General features: G+C 65.5%; 1 protein-coding gene across 1 annotated transcript in view; it reads left to right on the plus strand.

Annotated features, from left to right (window-relative positions):
• Hmcn2 (hemicentin 2) overlaps positions 1–15,663 on the plus strand; it is a 101,761-nt gene that overhangs the window by 14,460 nt on the left and 71,638 nt on the right. The window contains 14 exon segments of the mRNA XM_048345035.1: positions 1–146; positions 324–446; positions 5,574–5,745; positions 6,043–6,149; positions 6,698–6,818; positions 8,734–8,997; positions 10,653–10,797; positions 11,061–11,182; positions 11,289–11,561; positions 12,605–12,746; positions 13,045–13,172; positions 13,361–13,402; positions 13,405–13,473; positions 14,340–14,489. The exon segment at positions 1–146 is cut by the window's left edge and continues 13 nt beyond it. Of these exon segments, the coding sequence (XP_048200992.1) occupies positions 1–146; positions 324–446; positions 5,574–5,745; positions 6,043–6,149; positions 6,698–6,818; positions 8,734–8,997; positions 10,653–10,797; positions 11,061–11,182; positions 11,289–11,561; positions 12,605–12,746; positions 13,045–13,172; positions 13,361–13,402; positions 13,405–13,473; positions 14,340–14,489 (2,004 nt within the window).

Here is a 15,663-nt window from a genome sequence, read left to right on the forward strand (position 1 = left end):
GCCCGGAAATGAGCATGGGCGCCATCAAAGCCGCCGTGGAGGTGTCCAACCCCGGCTCCTTCATCTACGTGTTTTCCGACGCCCGTGCCAAGGACTACCACAAGAAGGACGAGCTGCTGCACCTCCTCCAGCGGAAGCAATCGCAGGCGCGTGGGCAGCCACGTCGGGTCCCGAGGACTCGGGGTCTCCCTCCCACATTGTCGATGTCAACCCGTGTAGCGAGCGCCCGCCATTCCCCGGGGGCCCCGCGACCCCCAGGAGGGGAGCCCCTGGCCACGGGCAGCCGTGGGGGGCGCTGAGGGAGACCGGGTTGTCCTCTGCAGGTGGTTTTCGTGTTGACCGGGGACTGCGGTGACCGCGCCCATCCTGGCTACCGGGCGTACGAGGAGGTCGCCTCCGCCAGCTCCGGGCAGGTGTTCCAGCTGGACAAGCAGCAAGTGACCGAGGTGAGCCCCCAGGGCAGCGCCTGCCCTGAGCCCCATGCCCCAGCCCAGCCCCCCTCCCCCCCCCGCCCCGCACACCCCGCCTTTCGGGGGGGGCTGAGACCGCGTCGCATCACCCCACGAGGCAGGGACCTCGGGGTTCCTAGACAACGCGTGTTCTGTCACCGCGTGAGCCCCCCGGGGCCTGGCTCTGGGTGATGGGGTTAAAGGTCGTCAGCACCCTGGGCGGGTGCTGCTGGGCCTGAGCTGGGCCAGGCAGGCAGGTGGAAGTGGGTTTGCTTCTGATCGTCCCCGGGGTGGCGGGGGATGGGGGGAGGTTGGGCCAGAGGAGGATTAGGGGAGCAGGGAGCCGACAGATCCCAGCTGTACCGTGGACATTGGCTGGACAGGGCTCAGTTGCCTCTGGCCTGAGGTGACACTGGCTAGGTTCACTTAACACTCAGCACTCAGCCTCCTGAGCTAGGTGCTGGCCCAACCTTCCAGGTTCGCCCCAGGCACAGGGTCGGCCTTCGCGTCCGCCCTCCTCCTTCTCCCCAGCATCGGCAGCCATCTCTGGCGAAGCCGTTCCTGTGGCGTAAGCCGCTTGTTCCTCGTCTCCTCCTCTCCCGGCTTCTCCTCATCTCCCCGTCTTCACTGATATCCACCCTCCCGGGAGGGGGGGCGGCTTTCCTCTACTTCCTGTCACCATAAAATGCTCCTTCGCCCCCCCTCCCCCAGCCCCCCCCCTCCCGGGCCGCCTTCTGTGATGGTCATTTTCTGCTCCCGTGAGCATTTCACATCACCAGGCGGTGTGCGAGCTCCCGGGCGCTGGGCCACGGGGCCCCTGGGTGCCACGGAACCTCTCTAGGCCAGGGGCGCGTAGCAGGTGCTGGCGGGGGGGGGTGCGGCGGGGACAGCCGGTCCCGGGGGAGGGAGGTGTGGACGCGGCTGTGTATTGGGAGCTGGAGGGACGGGTCTCTGGGGCCGTGTTTAGATGAGCGCGCCCCAGCTCCCCGATGACAGACGGCGGTTCTGCGGCCAGGCGACACGGCAGGCCTTGTGTGCTGGCGCTCAGCCCTCCTGGCCCGGAGCCGAGGCGGGGGGGGGGGGGGGGGGAAGGGGCAGCCGGGATCCCTACCGCAGGAGATGAGACCCAGGCTGGCCGGTGGGCGGGGTGGGGGCTGCTGCCCCCCCAACCCCCAGCAGGCCCCGGGCACCCGAGGGAGGGCAACGGGCACAGGGCCGGTCCTGGCGGGCAGCACATTTGGGGTCCCGGATGGGGAGGCCCGGCCACCGCGGGGTGGGAGCTGGCGCTTTCTTTCCCTAGGCACAGTATGTAGCTTGATGCCTTGGCCCTGGCCCCTTCCAGATGTTTCCAGACACTCTCCAGGCCTGGGAAAGGGGCTGGGGCAGCTGCGATCCTCCCCTGGCTGGGAGAAGCCCCGTTCCGGAGGGTTCTGGAGCCCCCACACTGTGCATGTAGAGCCAGCCCGCCACGGCCAACTGGGGCGGGCTACGATGCCACTTGCCCAGCCGTAGCTGTGTGCAGGGTGCGTGCACGCGTGGTGTGTGCACACGTGTGTGTGATGTGTGTGTGTGCGCACAGCGTGTGTGTCAAGAAGACTTTAGAGCTCCTGCAGTCTGCGCGCAGGACGGGACCGTGTTAGGGGACAGGCAACCTTTGCCCGAAAGGTTTTTTCCATTCAGATTCCCTGAGGAGCAAGAAGTCCCGCCCCTCCCGAGGCCCCGCCCCTCCCCAGGCCCCACCCCGCCCCAGGCCCCGCCCCGCCCCAGGCCCCGCCCCTCCCCAGGCCCCGCCCCGGGCACACCTGCCTGGACCGGACGGGGTTCCGGTGGCCCACGCCTGTCACCCTAGCTGCTCAGGAGGCTGAGATCTTGAGGATCGTGGTTCCAAGCCAGCCTAGGCAGGAAAGCCCTTGAGACTCTTATCTCTCACGAAGCACCCAGAAGCTGGACGTGGGGCTGTGGCTCGTGTGGTAGAGCGCCAGCCTTGAGCAAAACCTGAAGGCCAGGGCCCAGGCCCTGAGTTCTGGCCGCAGTGCCACCCCCAGCAAACAAAAAAAGGACAAACGGGGCGGGGGGGGGGAGAAGGGGAAAGGGCGGGAGAGCTGGGCTTGTCCCTTCATTATGCAGCCTCCCCTGGGCCTGGGAAGACTCCCCGTCTTTTTTTTAGGGAGGAATGGGCTCCCCCCACCCCGGGATTCCCCTCCCCCCACCACACTGCATTCTGGGAGCTGTCCAGCATAGCAGGTACAGATGACACAGCACAGACATTACCGTCAGCTCGGGGGGGGGGGGGGAAGGGAGGCGGGGGGTGCCGGCTGCTGGCGTTGTGGGGTGTGGGCGTGGGCGGGGGGGGAGGGGCTCTTGCCAGGTGGCTCTGATTAGCAGGTCTGGAGAGGCCCAGCGCTGACCTCATCCTGGACCCTTCCCGGGGTGGGGTGGGGGGGGGCTGGGGGGTGAGGGTGGGCTTCCGGCCGGGTCTCCTGGGCAGAAAGGCGCAAGTGCGGTAGGCAGACAGCAGCTCCGCCACCTCTGTGTGGGGAGCCCTTGGGCCGGGGGCTTAGCTGGTGGGGTGGGGGGGCTCCCTTGGTGCACAGTCGTCCCCTCCCTCCCCCCCCCCGTCCCCCAGGTGGTGGCCAGGATGGCCTGGCTCCTGAGAAGCCCTGATGAGTTCGCCATGCCTGTGCTGTCCTGTCCCAGCCCGCCTCGTCTGGGTGGAGTCCCCAGGCTGTCCTGGGTCCATGGAAGCCTCTAGAAGAGTCGGGCTGTCTGGGAGGTGTTCTCAGCAAGGGAGGGTTAGGGAGACCCCTCAACTGATAAGGGCGACCCCTCCCCCCATTGGGGCCCCGTGCTGAGGCCCCGGAGTTGGGCCCTCCTTGCTCTGATCTGCGCCGAGCCCCGCGGGGCGCCCCCCCCCCCGCCCCCCGGCTTCCGCCTGGCTCTCCTCAGCTGCCCCGGCCGTCCCTGTCCCGGGTGAGGATCCGGGATGATTTATCTGCCACGGAGAGCCCGGCAGCCGCCATCTGGCCGGGCCGCGGTGCCAGATTCCTCCGTCCCCGCGGTCGGCTCCGTGAGCGCACTGCTGGCTCCCAGGCCCGCGCTCACATCTGGGAGCCATTGTCTCCAAATAAACATTGTGTTTGCTTAATGAAGGCTCTCCGCTCCTCCAAGGGCTCCCCGATTCCGCGCGGGAGCCCTGGCACATGGCGGGGTGCGGGAGGCCCTGACCCCAAGTCTGGCCCTGCAGAGGAGGTCCGGCTGTGCCGTGGACAAGGGGGTCCGAGGGGCTGATCCCCCACGTCAGAGCAGGCCGCCGGGCCAGGGGGTCACCGGGAGGGTGTCTGAGGGGCTGACCCCCCACGTCAGAGCAGGCCGCCGGGCCAGGGGGTCCCCAGGTTCACGTTCTGTGTCCCAGCCCTCGGCCCCTGGGTGTCTTCCCGCCACAGCGACCCACGACATTGCCACACAGTAGCCGGCTGGGGCTGCCACTGCCTCCCTCCCAGTAGCTTTGCTTATTTCTGACTCCTTCCTGACCCCCGACGAGGCTCCTGGGGAGCAGACAGTGGTCCCCTTTGCTTTCTGGAGCTTTCCCCTTGCCCTGCCAGCGCGTCTGTCTGTCTGTCTGTCTGTCTGTCTCTCCAGCTGGGAATCCTCGGTGCTGCCTCTTTCCCTCTGCACTGTGTGGAGGGAGAATTTTGTCCCCGATCCTTGGCCAAGCCAGGTGGGGCCTTTTTCAAGAGACACATTACTTAGCTAGGCAAAAAAATAGATAAATAACCAAGAATGAAGTAGCTCCAAGTCTTAAAAGAAACAACAACACAAAAAGCAAGCGCGCTCTCAGCATACTGGATTCGTATCCCGTGATAAGTGAAATCTTGCCACATATGTTCTAGCTCAATGTGAGCAAAAACAAATCCGGTTCCTCGGTCTCAGGCGATTCTTCCAGCTGCGAAGGTCACACGGACGGCTGAGCTTCTGCAGCCGGCATGGCCGGTAGCTAGCACGCAAGGCCCCACCGTCCGCGGCATCCGAGGCAGGCATCGCTAATCAATCCCCGGGGCTAGAGTCAGACTTTCATTCCAGCAATGAACGGAACGGGTTTGTTTCTGGTTGGCTGAGGTGGGCGAGCCGCTGCGTTCTGCTGGGCTTGCTCAGGTGTCTGTCGGGGTCATGGCGACCTTGTCATTTTCAAATGACTGTCACTTTAAGCGAATCACTATGAAAATCTCAAAGACCTGGAGAAGTCACAAGAATGAAGCGGCCAACGCATTCGGGGCTGAGCTTTCTTTGTGTCTACCTGTTCGGGGGCTGGAACTCGGGCCTGGGCGCTGCCCCTGAGCGCTTTTGCTCAAGGCTGGTGTTCTACCACCCTGAGCCACAGCTCCACTTCTGGCTTTATGGTGGCTAATTGGAGATAAGAGTCTCCAAGCACTTTCCTGCCCGGGCTGGCTTTGAACCACGATCCTCAGCCCTCTGTCTCCCGAGGAGCTAGGATGGCAGGGGTGAACCGCTGGCACTCGGGGGGAGAGAGAGACAGAGAGAGAGAGAGAGAGAGAGAGAGAGAGAGAGAGAGAGAGAGAGAGAGGATGTCTCATGTCCTGCTATTGCCAATGGCTAAGTGTGACTGGCGGCTGGGCCAGTCCTGGGCCTTGGACTCAGGGCCTGAGCACTGTCCCTGGCTTCCTTTTGTTCAAGGCTAGCACTCTGCCACTTGAGCCACAGCGCCACTTCTGACCGTTTTCTGTATATGTGGTGCTGGGGAATCGAACCCAGGGCCTCATGTATACGAGGCAAGCACTCTTGCCACTAGGCCATATTCCCAGCCCTCTCTTCCTTTCTTGAGTGTGTCAGTCCTACCTGTTCTTTCTGGTCTCAGGTTATCTCGGATGTAGGCGAGGGGAGCTGCCTTCAGGGTTTTCCTTGGGTGGATAGTCACTTGTCCTTGAGGGTTTCTTTGCTTTATGGAAGGACCGTTCTCCACACTTAGCTTATAAGTTGCCCGCCCTAGACCCCAAGTTGCCGTTTCCCGGGGAGAAGGATCAGAAACTGGAACACGGTGCTAGCAGGGCGGTGTGGAGTGGACAGCCGGGCTGACCTCGGCTTCCTACCCCCCCCCCCACCCCACAGGTGCTGAAGTGGGTGGAGTCGGCGATCCAGGCCTCCAAGGTGCACCTGCTGTCCACGGACCACGAAGAGGAGGGTGAACACACGTGGCGGATCCCCTTTGACCCCAGCCTGAAGGAGGTCACCATCTCCCTGAGCGGGCCCGGGCCCCAGATTGAGGTCCGGGACCCACTGGGTAGGTGCTTCCTTAGCCCTGACACTGAGCCAGAGAGCCAGGATGGGATGAAGAGACCCAGGGCCCCAGGGCCTTCGGACCCAAGGTCCAGAAACAGGGAGCAGGGGACACCCCCTGGGGTAGAGACGCGGGGAGGGGGGAGGGGGGCCTGGGTGGGAGGGAGCCGGCGGCCAGGGGCCATGGAGCGGTGGGACCCCAATGCCACCCGTCAGCCCTGTGGGTTCCGGGAGGCAGGCTGGGGCCCCCCGAGACCTTGGGAAGGGGTTGGGGACCGAGCAGCACCTCCGGTTTCCACAGGGAGGATCCTGCAGAAGGACGAGGGCCTCAACGTGCTTCTCAACATCCCGGACTCGGCCCGGGTCGTGGCCTTTAAGCCCGAGCATCCGGGGCTTTGGTCCATCAAGGTGCTGACACTGGGTGGCCGGGAGCAGGCGCCTGGGCGGGACGTTACCATAGCAACGGGTCCCGATGGGCTGGATTAGGGAACCGTCAAGAAGGACGGGCCCGCTGACTTGTGCTCAGCACCTTGGCCTGGGAAAAACGTATGCAGGAAGCAAGGGCAGCTTTGTGGGGGATGGGAGAGCGCCCCGGGTGAACCGCGGCTGGGCTCCTGCTGGTTCCCCCCCCCCCCCCCGCACGTTGGCGGGCCCTGCGGCTGCCATGGCAGAGCTGACCTCCTGTCTTTCCAACCTGAGCAGTGGCTAGGGCGCTGCTAGCGACGGGGAAAGTGAGGCTGGGAGTTCGGGGGACAGACAGGGCCCACGGGGTGTTGGGGGGTGGGGCGCTGAGAGGCGGAGCAGCCTCCGGGGTGGCGGGGCTGCCCACGCATCTGCAGAGGAGACGGGGTGGGGGGGGAGCCACGTGCCGGCATGGCCAGGCCAGAGGCTCCCGCGGTGCGTGGGCCTGGGGGGCGGGGGTCACACGCCCGGTGACCGGGCCGTGGCCGCGCTAGGTCTACAGCAGCGGCCGCCACTCGGTGAGGATCACGGGCGTCAGCGACATCGACTTCCGGGCCGGCTTCTCCACGCAGCCCTCGCTGGAGCTCGGCCACACCATCGAGTGGCCCCTGCAAGGTCCGTGCCCGGGGGGCCTCCGTGCCCTCGGCCTCCCATGCCCTTCACCTTGCGGACCCTTAGCCCCTGTGGACCCTGACCCTGCGGACCGTGGCGAGCGGGCCCCCGCAGAGGTGGGGGAGGCGGGGGCAGGGCCGGCACGTGTGGCTGTGGAATCCCCGCCGCCCCCCACCACACACACGCTGTGGCGTGCACTGGGCCATTGTCCCAGACCCCAGGGATGTCAGCGGAGCTGCAGCTAGCTAGCATCGTGACGGTGACATCTCCCGCACAGCCCCTGGACACTTCGCTCGTCCCTTTCATTACTGAGTCTGCCTCTTTATTTTCAACTTCCACCCAGTCTACTTTCTTAGGCTCCTGCTGTCCCATGGTGGGGATGGGGGGGGGGAGGGAGGGAGGAGGGGAGGGTTCCAGGCAGTCAGAGCAGGACAGAGACAGGGTTCCAGGGTGGGCAGGATAAGGCAGAGACAGGGTCCCAGGGAAGGCAGGACCAGGCAGAGGTGGGGGGGGGTCCCAGGCAGGCAGAGGCTGTCTGAACTCTGCCAGGAAACACCATGTGGGGCCACAGTAGGAGTGTGTTCCTGAGATCATTGTGAGAATGTAGCTGAGATGAGCTTAGGAGACAGGGAGGGGCCTGGGCCAGGCCAGGCGACCCCCCCCCCCCCAGACTGCTGAAGAGGGCCCAGGCTGGTGAGCCCCGCCTGCCAGGGGCTTCTCTTGGTCCTAGTGGCTCCCGTGGACACAGCAGTAGCGTCATCAGACTGCGACAGAAGCTGTGGACCCACCCGTGTTGGCTTTGTAAATAGCAGGATGTGGGGAGGGATGCAGGGAAACCAAGACCCTCCCCCTCAAGACTGGGCAGAAACCAAGGGCTAGGGAGACGCCTTCACCCAGATCTGTCCCCAGAGCCAGCGCCCAGGGAGGGGGCTAAAGGGACCTGTGTGGGTGGGACCTGCTCTAGCTTCTGCTTTCAATACAGATGCGTAACACACATGCATGTGTATTGCACCACTCGTGGGGCTTGAACTCAAGGCCTGGGTGCTGTCATTTAGCTTTCCCAGTGAAGGCTGTCACTCTCCCACTTGAACCACAGCTCCGCTTCTGGCTTTGTGCTGCTTAGTTGGAGATGAGAGTGTGTGGCCAACTGGACTGTGGATGCCTAGACCCCAGGGGCGGCTTCCACACACCCTGGGCTGAGGGCTGCCGCGTAGGAATGAGGCTCGGGATTGGCCTGCTGGACTTTCCAGAACAATCAGGAGAGTGGATTCTATCATGCTCTTTCCATGCAATTCAGTGTCTTCAGAAGGAAGGAAGGGAGGGAGGGAGGAAGGGAGGGAGGAAGGAAGGAAGGGAGGAAGGAAGGAAGGAAGGAAGGAAGGAAGGAAGGAAAGAAGGGAGGGAGGGAGGAAGGAAGGAAGGAAGGAAGGACGGAAGGAAGGAAGGAAGGAAGGAGCGAGCATTCAGCCACGCCGGCCACACCCACAGACGCTTAGTGGGTGGGGCTGAGAGGAAAAGATGGCTGTCTGCAAGGGAGGTGCATGCTGACACCGAGTCCCGAGTTGGCTAGGCAAAGGATGAGAGCCGAGTCCAGTTTCGCGTGCGTGCAAAGTGTCACCTTTCCAGCAAGACAGAAAAGCAAAGGAAGCGAAGCGGAGCGAGGGTGGAGGCCCGGGCCGGGGTGTCTGCTTATCCTACCCCGCCGCCTTCCCGTTCTGCCTCAGGGCCCCGGTCTGCAGGTGCAGCCGGGGGAAGCCGGTGGCTGCCCAGTGGCGTGTCAGCACCACGGACAGTGGCAAATCCCGCCCCCCCCCCCCCCCCCGGCAGCCGAGGGCACTGGGTGGTGAAGAAGGCGGGGAGGGCCGGTCCCGGAACCCCCACCGATGCCAGCGCCCCGTCCCTGCCCCCCCCCCCGCAGGGGTGCCCATCTCGCTGCTGATCAACTCGACGGGCCTGCAGGCGCCGGGCCACCTGGACTCGGTGGAGCTGTCGCACCGCTCCGGGCGGCCCCTCCTGACGCTGCCCACGCGGCTGCTCGCCAACGAGTCCACCCACCAGCTGTGGGGCGGGCCGGCCTTCCACGCCCCCCGCGAGCGCTTCTACCTCAAGGTGAAGGGCAAGGACCCCACGGGGAGCCCCGTCGTCCGCGTCTCGGGGGTCTCCTACAGCGGGGCAGACCCCGGTGAGTGCGGCCTGTCCCCAGCCCCTCCCTCCCTCGGCGTGCACGGGCCTGGGCGGCTTCCTGGGGCCTTCGCTGCTTAGCCAGGCTGGAGGATACGTCCTCATCCAGCTTGTGACGAAGACGGGCTCAGAGTCACTGCCTGCCAGCCTCCCACCATCCACCCTTCCATCCACCCCTCTGTCCCTCCATGCATCTGCCCACCCACCCACCCACCCACCGACTCATCTAGCCAGCCAGCCTTCTATGTTTTTATGCTCACCCATCCAGGCGTCTGTCTATCCGTCTGTCCGTGCCTCCCATCTGTCCACCCACCTCTCTGTCCATCCCTCCAGGCTGCACACCTGCCCGCCCATTTGTCTGGCCCATCAACCACCTATCCATTTGTTTTTCTCTCCGTCCGTCCGTCCGTCCGTCCGTCCGTCCACACCCCGCCGCGGCATCGGGCTTTGGACACAGGGTTTCTTGCTCTTGCTGGGCGTCTGCGCTCCTGGTTGGCGCTTCGATGGTCAGCTAGGGAGAAGTCTCCTGGCCTTGAATCCATTTGTCTCCTTGCTGAGGTTGCCTCACCAGGGAGTGCTGGGGTGTCTTGATGAGGAGACAGAGCCCTCCCCCCACCTCCCGCCCCGTGTGTCCCCACCACTCAGGGGTGCTCTGAGGACTCTGGGTTTCACAGAGGCCGCCTTGGGGCGTGGCCCCCGGGGACATTCCTTCCACACTCTCACACACAGGGCTCTGGGCGTGGTCTCTGTCTGGACTCTGCGGGAGAGGGGAGCGGAAGGCGCAGCGCAGCCTTTAATCCCCGCCTTGGGGGGGGGCCGGGGGGCGGGCTGGCTCTCGGGTTGGGAGCCGGCCTGGCGTTCCTGGCTCCCCGCTCATCCAAGGTGGTGGTGGTGGTGGTGGTGGGGTGTCCAGCGTGTACGAGCGTGGTGTCCCTGATAAGCACTGCTGAGGACGTGGCTGGCCGGTCCCACGGCCCTCTCTCCCCGGGGACGTGGCGGGGAGCCCGGGGCGTGATGTCACCCACCCTGCCACCCCGTGCTCTCTCTGCGGAGACCCGGCGCATCGCCTCACGCTCAGGGCGTCTCACTGGCTCCTTGCTGCTCTGCGGGGGTGGGCCGGGGGGGCAGGGCTGGCCTGCACCCCGGGGCCGTGCCTGACCTGGGAAACGGGAGTCCCTCAGACATCTCCAACAGAAGCGCTTCCAACAGGCAGCGCGAGAGAACGTCACCCCCCCGCCTCCCCCCCCCCCCACACGCAGGGCGGGCAGGGAGAGGCCCCAAGGGGCCGGTCACCAGCTGCGACGGCTCATTAAGTCTTGTTTTATCTCAAAAATATGTGTGTGAACTCGGTGTTCACAGCCATCTTCCCACCGTGCTATTTTTGACTTGTTACGTCTGCGGCAGTTACGCGGGCTTGAACTCAGGGCCTGGATCCGCCGGCCCTTCGCGTTTCTGCTCAAGGCTGGAGCTCTACCGCTTGAGCCCCCCCTCCCCCCCCCCCCACACAGGCTGGCTTTGAACCACCGCCTTCAGGTCTCGGCCTCCCGAGCAGCTAGGATGACAGGCGGGAGCCACCCGGCACCCGGCCCGTCGCCGGGCCGGAGGCTGGGCCGTGGGGCGTCGGGGAGGGGCTCCGAACCCCGTCCTCGCCCGCAGGCGCGCCCCTGGTGAGCATGCCCCCCCGGATCCACGGCTTCCTGCGGCGGCCGCTGCTGGTGTCCTGCGCCGTGCACAGCGCGCTCCCCTTCCGGCTGCAGCTGCGGCGCGACGGCGTCCGGCTGGGCGAGGAGCGGCTGCTGCAGTGAGTGGGGTCACCTTGGGGGTGCGGGGAGGGCCCTGGAGTCACCCCTGGGGGGGGTCAGGGGAGGGGTCCTCGGGCCTCAGCCCGGCCAGGGGTGGGGACAGTGAGTGTCCTGAGCCTCCACAAGGGGCCGCGCTCTGGGGTCAGAGGACCCCCCCCCCAGGCCCTTCCTTTCGGGGTGTGGGAGGAGGGGGAGCCTCCTCGGATGGCCGCGTGGAGGCGGGGCCCCCTCGGGCGTCCTTGTGACCGTCCGTCCTTTGCAGGGCCTCGGGGAACAGCAGCTGGGAGGTGCCCAGGGCGTCCCGGGCGGAGCAGGGCCTGTACGAGTGCGTGGCGGTCAGCGGGGCGGGGACTGGGCGCGCGGAGGCCCAGGTGCTCATCACAGGTGCGTACCGCCCGCCCGCCCAGCCCAGCCCTCCGGTGACCCCTGACTTCCGGCCCTTCCTCCATCGCGGGGCTCCAATGGGGGTCTCCCCGTCCTGTGCCCTCAGAGCCCCCGCCGCAGCTGCTCCCCGGCACCAACGTGACCGTGTCCCCGGGGGAGACCGCCCTCCTGGCCTGCCACGTCCTCAGCCAAGACCCCTACAACCTCACGTGGGTCCGGGACTGGCGCGCCCTGCCGGCCTCCGAGGGCCGAGTCTCCCAGCTGGCCGACCGGTCCCTGGAGGTCAGGGGCGTCGTCCCCAGCGACGGCGGGCGGTACCAGTGTGTGGCCAGCAACGCCAACGGCGCCTCGAGGGCATCCACCTGGCTCCTGGTGCGAGGTGAGGCTCCTGCTACCCCCACTGACCCCACTCCCACCCCCATCCTACAGGGAGCCCGGAGCCCCAACCCACGGCTCAGACATCAGGGAAAGAGGGTCCTGCAGACGAGCCACAACTTAGCGGTTCTCACTGTTGGGAAGTTCATGCTGGTATCTAACCTCAGTGTCTACTGCTACAGACCAAGCCAGTTTCCCTGTTTCTTGTTTTAGTTCCCATGCCGTTGAGCCCATCCTTCTCTACTCCCCCTTGCGTTCGATACGTAGCGTGTAAGGACGTAGGGCAGGGGCGGGATGCTGGAGCGGTGGGAACGCGCAGATGTGTGTAGCACAGATTGTGTAGAGGAGGCAGAGGAAAGTACACCTGTCTGGGACTTCCAAGATGGGCCTGGCCTAGGTCCCTCAGGACGTTGATGGACCGACCCCCTTTCCGTGTGTGGCTGGCCCTTGGCTGACTAGGCAGGATGCAGAGGGTCTGCCTGGGCTCTGTGGGAGGGGATCCATTAGTGATGCCTGTCAGGGCACAGGAGCTCTGTGGGAGGAGATCCATTAGTGATGCCTGCCAGGGCCTAGGAGCCCTGTGGAAGGAGATCCATTAGTGATTCCTAGTGATGCCAGGGCATGGCAGCTCTGCGGGAGGGGATCCATTAGTGATGCCTGGTGATGCCAGGGTACAGAAGCTCAGTGGGAGGGGATCCATTAGTGATGCCTGCCAGGGCACAGGAGCTCTGTGGGAGGGGATCCATTAGTGATGTCTGGTGATTCTAGGGCACAAGAGGGGCATGTGGGCCTTGCAGGCAGGACAGATGCCCTGATGGAACCTCAGTATAGGGACAATGCCAGGTCAGACCTGGGAGGCCACCCCGAGGTCACTGGAGTGTGTACATAAGTGTATGTGTGGTATGGGGGGGAGCAGGCAGCGGCTGGTGTCTCGTTTCTGGGGAGCTCCTGTGGGTCCCAGCCCTGGGTCCTTCCTCCCTCGGGGGCACCGTGGGAGGCCCCGGCCCCCCTGATGGGCTTGTTCCCCCACTGTCCCTTGGGCTGCAGAGGCTCCGACGGTCAGCATTGACACCAGGTCCCAGCACTTCTCGCAGGGTGTGGAGGTGAAGGTCAGCTGCTCAGCCTCGGGGTACCCTGCCCCCCACATCTCCTGGAGCCGTGAGGGCCTCGCCCTGCAGGAAGACAGCAGGTGAGGGTGAGGCCCCAGGAGAGTCGGGGTAGCCCTCCGGAATGGGATGGGATCCGAGGGGAGTCGGGGTAGCCCTCTGAAGCGCAGTGAAGCCTCCGTGTGGCCCGGCGGCCTGGGGGGGGCGGGGGGCTCAGGCTCTGGGGTCCGGCCTGTGTGGTCGGGCTGTGTGACCTCAGGCAAGTTGCTTTAGGTCCCTGAGCCTCTTGAATTCAAAAAGGAGGCGAGGGAGTTGGGTTCCCAGGTGAGAGCCGTTGGCGCCCAGCCCGGGTGACCCCACCCATTCTGTGCCCGACTCCAGAATCCGTGTGGATGGCCAGGGGACACTGCTCATTCGGGACTTGGCCCCGGAGGACGCCGGGAATTACAGCTGCCGGGCTGCTAACGAAGTTGGCACGGACGAGGAGACGGTTACCCTCTATTACACAGGTACCCGGGCCCCAGGGGCCGCAGGACCAGAGGCGGGGCACGGGCCCCTGGGGTAGGCCTGAGTGCCGGCTGCTGAGGTGCGGCGGGATGGGGGAGGGGCGCGTGGGGGCGGGGAGGGGTCTCCGGAGTTTGGGGTGGCCCCGCTCGGGGCCCCGTGGGGTACCACACCTCAGGTCCTCCCCACACAGACCCCCCGTCCGCCTCTGCGGTGAGCGCCGTGGTGCTGGCTGCCGTGGGGAAGAGGCCATGCTGGCGTGCAACGTGTCCGGGGTCCCCCCGCCCCGGGTCATCTGGTATCGAGGTACGCTGGGTGGGGTCTCCCCGGGACTGTCCGGCTCCTCTCCTGCTCCTGGTGACAACGACCCAGACTCACTGTGGGGCAACCTGGCCGGTCAGCCAGGGTCCCTCACCTCCCAGCCGGCCGCCCCCCACCTGTAGCCTCCGTCTGGGTCGCGGCCTCCTGGTGTTCAGAGGCCCGGGGGGGGGGGGGCAGCTGCTCCAGCCCGGGCTCCGGCAATCCAACTCCCAGCCCTGCACCCTGCTCAGAGACACCTCTTTTTGTTTGGTCAGCTGTGGGGCTTGAACTCGGGGCCTGGGCGCCGTCCCTGAGCACTTCCGCTCTAGGCTGGCGCTCTACCACTCGAGCCACGGAGCCACTTCCAGTTTTCTGCTGGTTCAGTGGAGATCCGAGTCTTGTGGACTTTCCTGCCCTGGCTGGCTTCAAACCACGATCCTCCAGTCTCAGCCTCCTGAGTCGCCGGGATCGCCGGCGTGAGCTACTGGCGCCCAGCTCAGCCACTGTTTTTTAAATTGTATTGTTATCATCTGGCGTTCACGTTGCTGGACTGTGAGTTGTTTGTTCTAGGGAATTCCACCGGTAAAGGCCACGCTTCAGTTACTACATACGTGCACACTCGCACACTCGCCTGCGTGTGTTGACTTGTGCTTTTGTAAATTAGCCCTGGCTCCCACGTAGGAGAGAAACTCACGTACTTCGTCGCTCCGGGCCTGGCTTCCTTGGCTTGATGTCGTTTTTTTTTTTCCGGATCCGTGCATTTCTTTGCAAATGGTGTCCCCTCACCCCTCGGCGGGGCTCGTGGCTCGATCCGTTTGTGGGTTGAGGGGCGGGTGGCCTCACGGGAGCCGGCTCTGTCCCCTTGGCTGCAGGGGCTCTGGAGATGATCCTGGCGCCCGAGGCCCCCAGCACGGGGACCCTGCGGATCCCAGCGGCCCAGGAGCGGGACGCGGGCGTGTACACCTGCCGCGCGGTCAGCGAGCTGGGCGACGCCTCTGCCCAGGTCCAGCTGGAGGTCGGATGTGAGTGCACCTGACCCCCCCTTCCCTCCCTCAGCCCACCCCACCTCCTCAGTGCCCAGGCCCACAGGGGCACCAGGGCACAGGGGACACAGCTGGGGCACAGCTGGGGGCCTGCTTTACTTCTCCCCTAGGCGGCCAACCGTCCTAGCACTCGATGCTGGGCCCTGCTCGTGGGCACGTGGGGCTGGGATTGGAGGGACGGGCGCTGGGTGCTAGGACAGCGTGGGGAATCAATCCAGAATGTTCTCACCGGGTGAGGGGAACGGGGTGTGAGAATCGTCTAGAGGGGTCGCGAGAGCCTGGGAGAGGCGGGGCCTCCGCCGAACCGGAAGCAAAACAGATGACTTTTGGCATCTGGACGGAGCCAAGCTTGTGGGGCGCGCGTGGACTCGGTTCCCTCCTTCCCTCCGGCCTCCCCGTGGGCAGAAATGTCCCTGAGCTGCCCGCGGGAGGGACGAGGAAGGTCTGTGGCCTGAAGCCACTGTCACGGTTGGAGGTGGAAGGTTCTGGGCGAGCAGAGGAGCCCTGGGCAGAGCTTGGGCGGGCGGCTTCTGCGTCAGGCCTGATTGCTCCCCTGCAGACCTCGCTCGTTGGGGCCCAGCCCTGGGCGCCCGTTGGCCCTGCGCCTTTGTGGACCGCAGCTGGCTCCGTCCTGTCAGAGGGGGCGGCGCCCGGCAGCCGTGGGCTGTGGCGAGCAGGTTGGCAGCAGTGATGGAAGTCAGGTTTCTGGCCCATCTGGGTGGCGGTGGCGTCCCCGGCCAGGCTGGCAGAGGCTGGGGCTGGGTGGGCACAGTGCCCGCTCCCAGGCCTCCTGGTGGAGCTGGGAGCCGGTGCCAGCCCTCGGGGCGGGTACTCTACCGCTGAGCCGCGCCACCGCTTCCTGTTGGCACCTTTGTCTTTTGGGGTGCTGGTCCTGGGGCTTGAACTCAGGGTCTGGGCGCTGTCTCTGAGCTGCTGTTTGCTCAAGGCTGGGGCTCTGCCACTTGAGCCACAGCGCCGCGTCTGGCTTTTTGGTGGTTCGTTGGCGATCAGAGTCTCACGGACTTTCCTGCCCAGGGTGGCCTTGAACTGAGATCCTCAGATCTCAGCCTCCCGAGTGGCTAGGAGGACAGGCGTGAGCCGCCAGTGCCAGGCCTGCACCGGGAACTGTTGAGCTCGGGTCCCCCTTGCTGCC

Source organism: Perognathus longimembris, chromosome 1 (assembly GCF_023159225.1).
Source record: "Perognathus longimembris pacificus isolate PPM17 chromosome 1, ASM2315922v1, whole genome shotgun sequence".
NCBI lineage: Eukaryota > Metazoa > Chordata > Mammalia > Rodentia > Heteromyidae > Perognathus > Perognathus longimembris.